Below are 2,376 nucleotides of genomic sequence, written 5' to 3'. Positions count from 1 at the left end.
ATCTCAGAGGTCTTTTCCAGCCTAATTCATTCTGTGAAGTACTCCCAGGACCTGCTGCCGTAGGGAGTTGTCATCTCTCTGCGCGGCGGCAGCTGCGGGGAGCTCGTCCCTCCTGCAGCTGCATTGCGCTCCGCTGGCAGGGGACAGCTCTGCGCCCGTAGGACACAGACGGTGGTGCCCTCCAGGCTGTCACCTGCCTCGGGTGTGCATGTGGAGGTGTGGATGCTCTCAGGGAACGTTTCCAGGCATCCCTGGAGCTGACTCTGTTTTGAGCAGGGAGGGTAGACAAGGTGATATTCAGGGGTCATTTCCAAACTTGGCTGTATGATGATTTAAGCATGGAATCACAGAACAGTTTGGGTTGGAAGAGACTTTAAAGCTCATCTAAAGCCATGGGTGGGGACACCTGCTAGCCCACGTTGCTCCAAGCCTCATCCACCCTGGCCTTGAACACTTCCAGGGATGGGGCAGACACAGCTTCTCTGGGCAACCTGTGCCAGTGCCTCAGCACCCTCACAGGGAAGAATTTCTTCCTAATACCTAATCTAACCCTGTCTTCTGTCAGTTTGAAGCCATTCCCCCTTGTCCTGTCACTATCTGCACATGTCAAAAATCGCTCTCCCTCTTCTATATAAGCCCCCTTTAGATACTGAAAGGCCACATTGAGGTCTCTTCACTCTTTGCATTTAATCACCTTGATGAATGCTTTCAGGACTTGACAATCCTCCCTGTCCATGTCCCCAGCAAGACAAATACGACTTACTATGTTCAGTATTCAGGTGAATTAGCTGTTTTAAAACCACATGTTTTCAAAGAACAGCTAGCTTGAGGTAGAGCTCTGGAAATGAGAGAGGTTGTGGGAGAGGAAGTTTGGGGTTGAGCCAGCACTGTGTGGGGCAGACTGGTGCTTGAACTGAGGTGTCAGTGAGTACTTACCAATGTGAGGAGACCCTTTCAGGAGATGGAGGCAGTGATCCTGATGTTCTGCTTGAGCTGACAACATGTAAGAGCCTTGTTTGTTGTTTCTACAGACTGCACCGAGGCCCTGCTGCTTTCCATTCTGTTTGTTTTGGATAGCAGTGACTTGCAGCTTCAAGATGGAGTCTACGCTCACTGCTAGTGAGATCCGGCAACGGTTTATTGACTTCTTCAAGAAAAACAAGCACACCTATGTGCACTCATCTTCTACAATCCCCCTGGATGACCCCACGCTGCTCTTTGCCAATGCTGGTATGAATCAGGTAGGATTTTTTATTTTTTGGCAGCTGGGAAGCTCACAGCTTTCAATCCCTTTGGAAGTCTAGAAGTTTGGTGGGCTCCAGGAACAGGTGTGTGTGTGAGTGCTGAGTTCTAGGCAGTGTTGCACCCTCATCACAGCCAGGAGCAGCAGGATTGTTTCTGAAAGGTGCCTTGGGTACATCCAGACTAATGATATCATGACATAGATGACAGTTACTGCCCTGCTGTTGCTTGCATTGAAAGAGAACATGAAGCATTAGAAAACATTAGAAAATAGGCACTGAGTGCTTTTCTTGATCACCCTTTTTCTCTCCTCTCAGTTCAAACCCATCTTCCTCAATACTATCGACCCCTCGCACCCACTCGCTAAGCTGAGCAGAGCCACCAACACTCAGAAGTGCATCCGAGCAGGCGGCAAGCACAACGACCTGGATGATGTTGGGAAAGATGTGTACCACCACACCTTCTTTGAGATGTTGGGGTCCTGGTCCTTTGGGGATTATTTCAAGGTAAAACAGTCTTGGTGCAACTCTGAGTCTCTTGCACAGAATTACCTGTCTCTACGAGCAGAGCAGTTCTCAAGAGGAAAGAGAATATATGACTCTTTTGGAATAAATGAGCTTGGAAGCTGCCTTGACCCTGCAGAATGTTTTAAGATTAGTTATTTAAGCTGATTGTATTAAATTAACTCTGCCAGTTTGGAGTCTTCAAGCAGAGGTTTTAATGGCTGTCCTGGAGCTGTGAGGACTTGCATGTACTGTGCTACTGTGACAGACCTTCAAACAGGAGTGATCATAATGTCCCTTCTCAGGCATGTTGATATAGTAATGTTCAAAGTCAGAATGAAGATGTTAAGAATAGAGAACACCAGCAGAATTAAAAGGCTTTTGGGGTGTGAACATGCCAGGAGTTAACTTAGCCAAGTACCTGGAAAGCCATGTGAGATGTTTCTTCTGCCCTGTTCACTGAATATATTAATTTGCCTCTTTCCTTTGTCAAAAGTCAGAAAGTTTTTGGCTGTTTACCTCCCCTCCTGATACCTACAGTAGCCTACTTTACATGCTGAAGAGAAACTGCCTTTGCATTCACTCGGTGATCTCATCTTTCCTTCTGCAGGAACTTGCTTGTAAACTGGCA

General features: G+C 47.3%; 1 protein-coding gene across 1 annotated transcript in view; it reads left to right on the top strand.

Annotated features, from left to right (window-relative positions):
- Positions 1-1,034: 1,034 nt before the first annotated feature.
- AARS (alanyl-tRNA synthetase) overlaps positions 1,035-2,376 on the top strand; it is a 13,860-nt gene continuing 12,518 nt past the window's right edge. The window contains exons 1-3 of the mRNA XM_009074161.1: positions 1,035-1,241; positions 1,560-1,748; positions 2,356-2,376. The exon at positions 2,356-2,376 is cut by the window's right edge and continues 134 nt beyond it. Of these exons, the coding sequence (XP_009072409.1) occupies positions 1,098-1,241; positions 1,560-1,748; positions 2,356-2,376 (354 nt within the window). The 5' untranslated portion in view covers positions 1,035-1,097. The remainder of the gene's footprint in view (positions 1,242-1,559; positions 1,749-2,355) is intronic.

Source organism: Acanthisitta chloris, unplaced genomic scaffold, assembly GCF_000695815.1.
Source record: "Acanthisitta chloris isolate BGI_N310 unplaced genomic scaffold, ASM69581v1 scaffold34584, whole genome shotgun sequence".
NCBI classification, from domain to species: domain Eukaryota; kingdom Metazoa; phylum Chordata; class Aves; order Passeriformes; family Acanthisittidae; genus Acanthisitta; species Acanthisitta chloris.
Note: the sequence above shows the minus strand (reverse complement) of the source record. Positions and strands in the feature narration are given on the sequence as shown.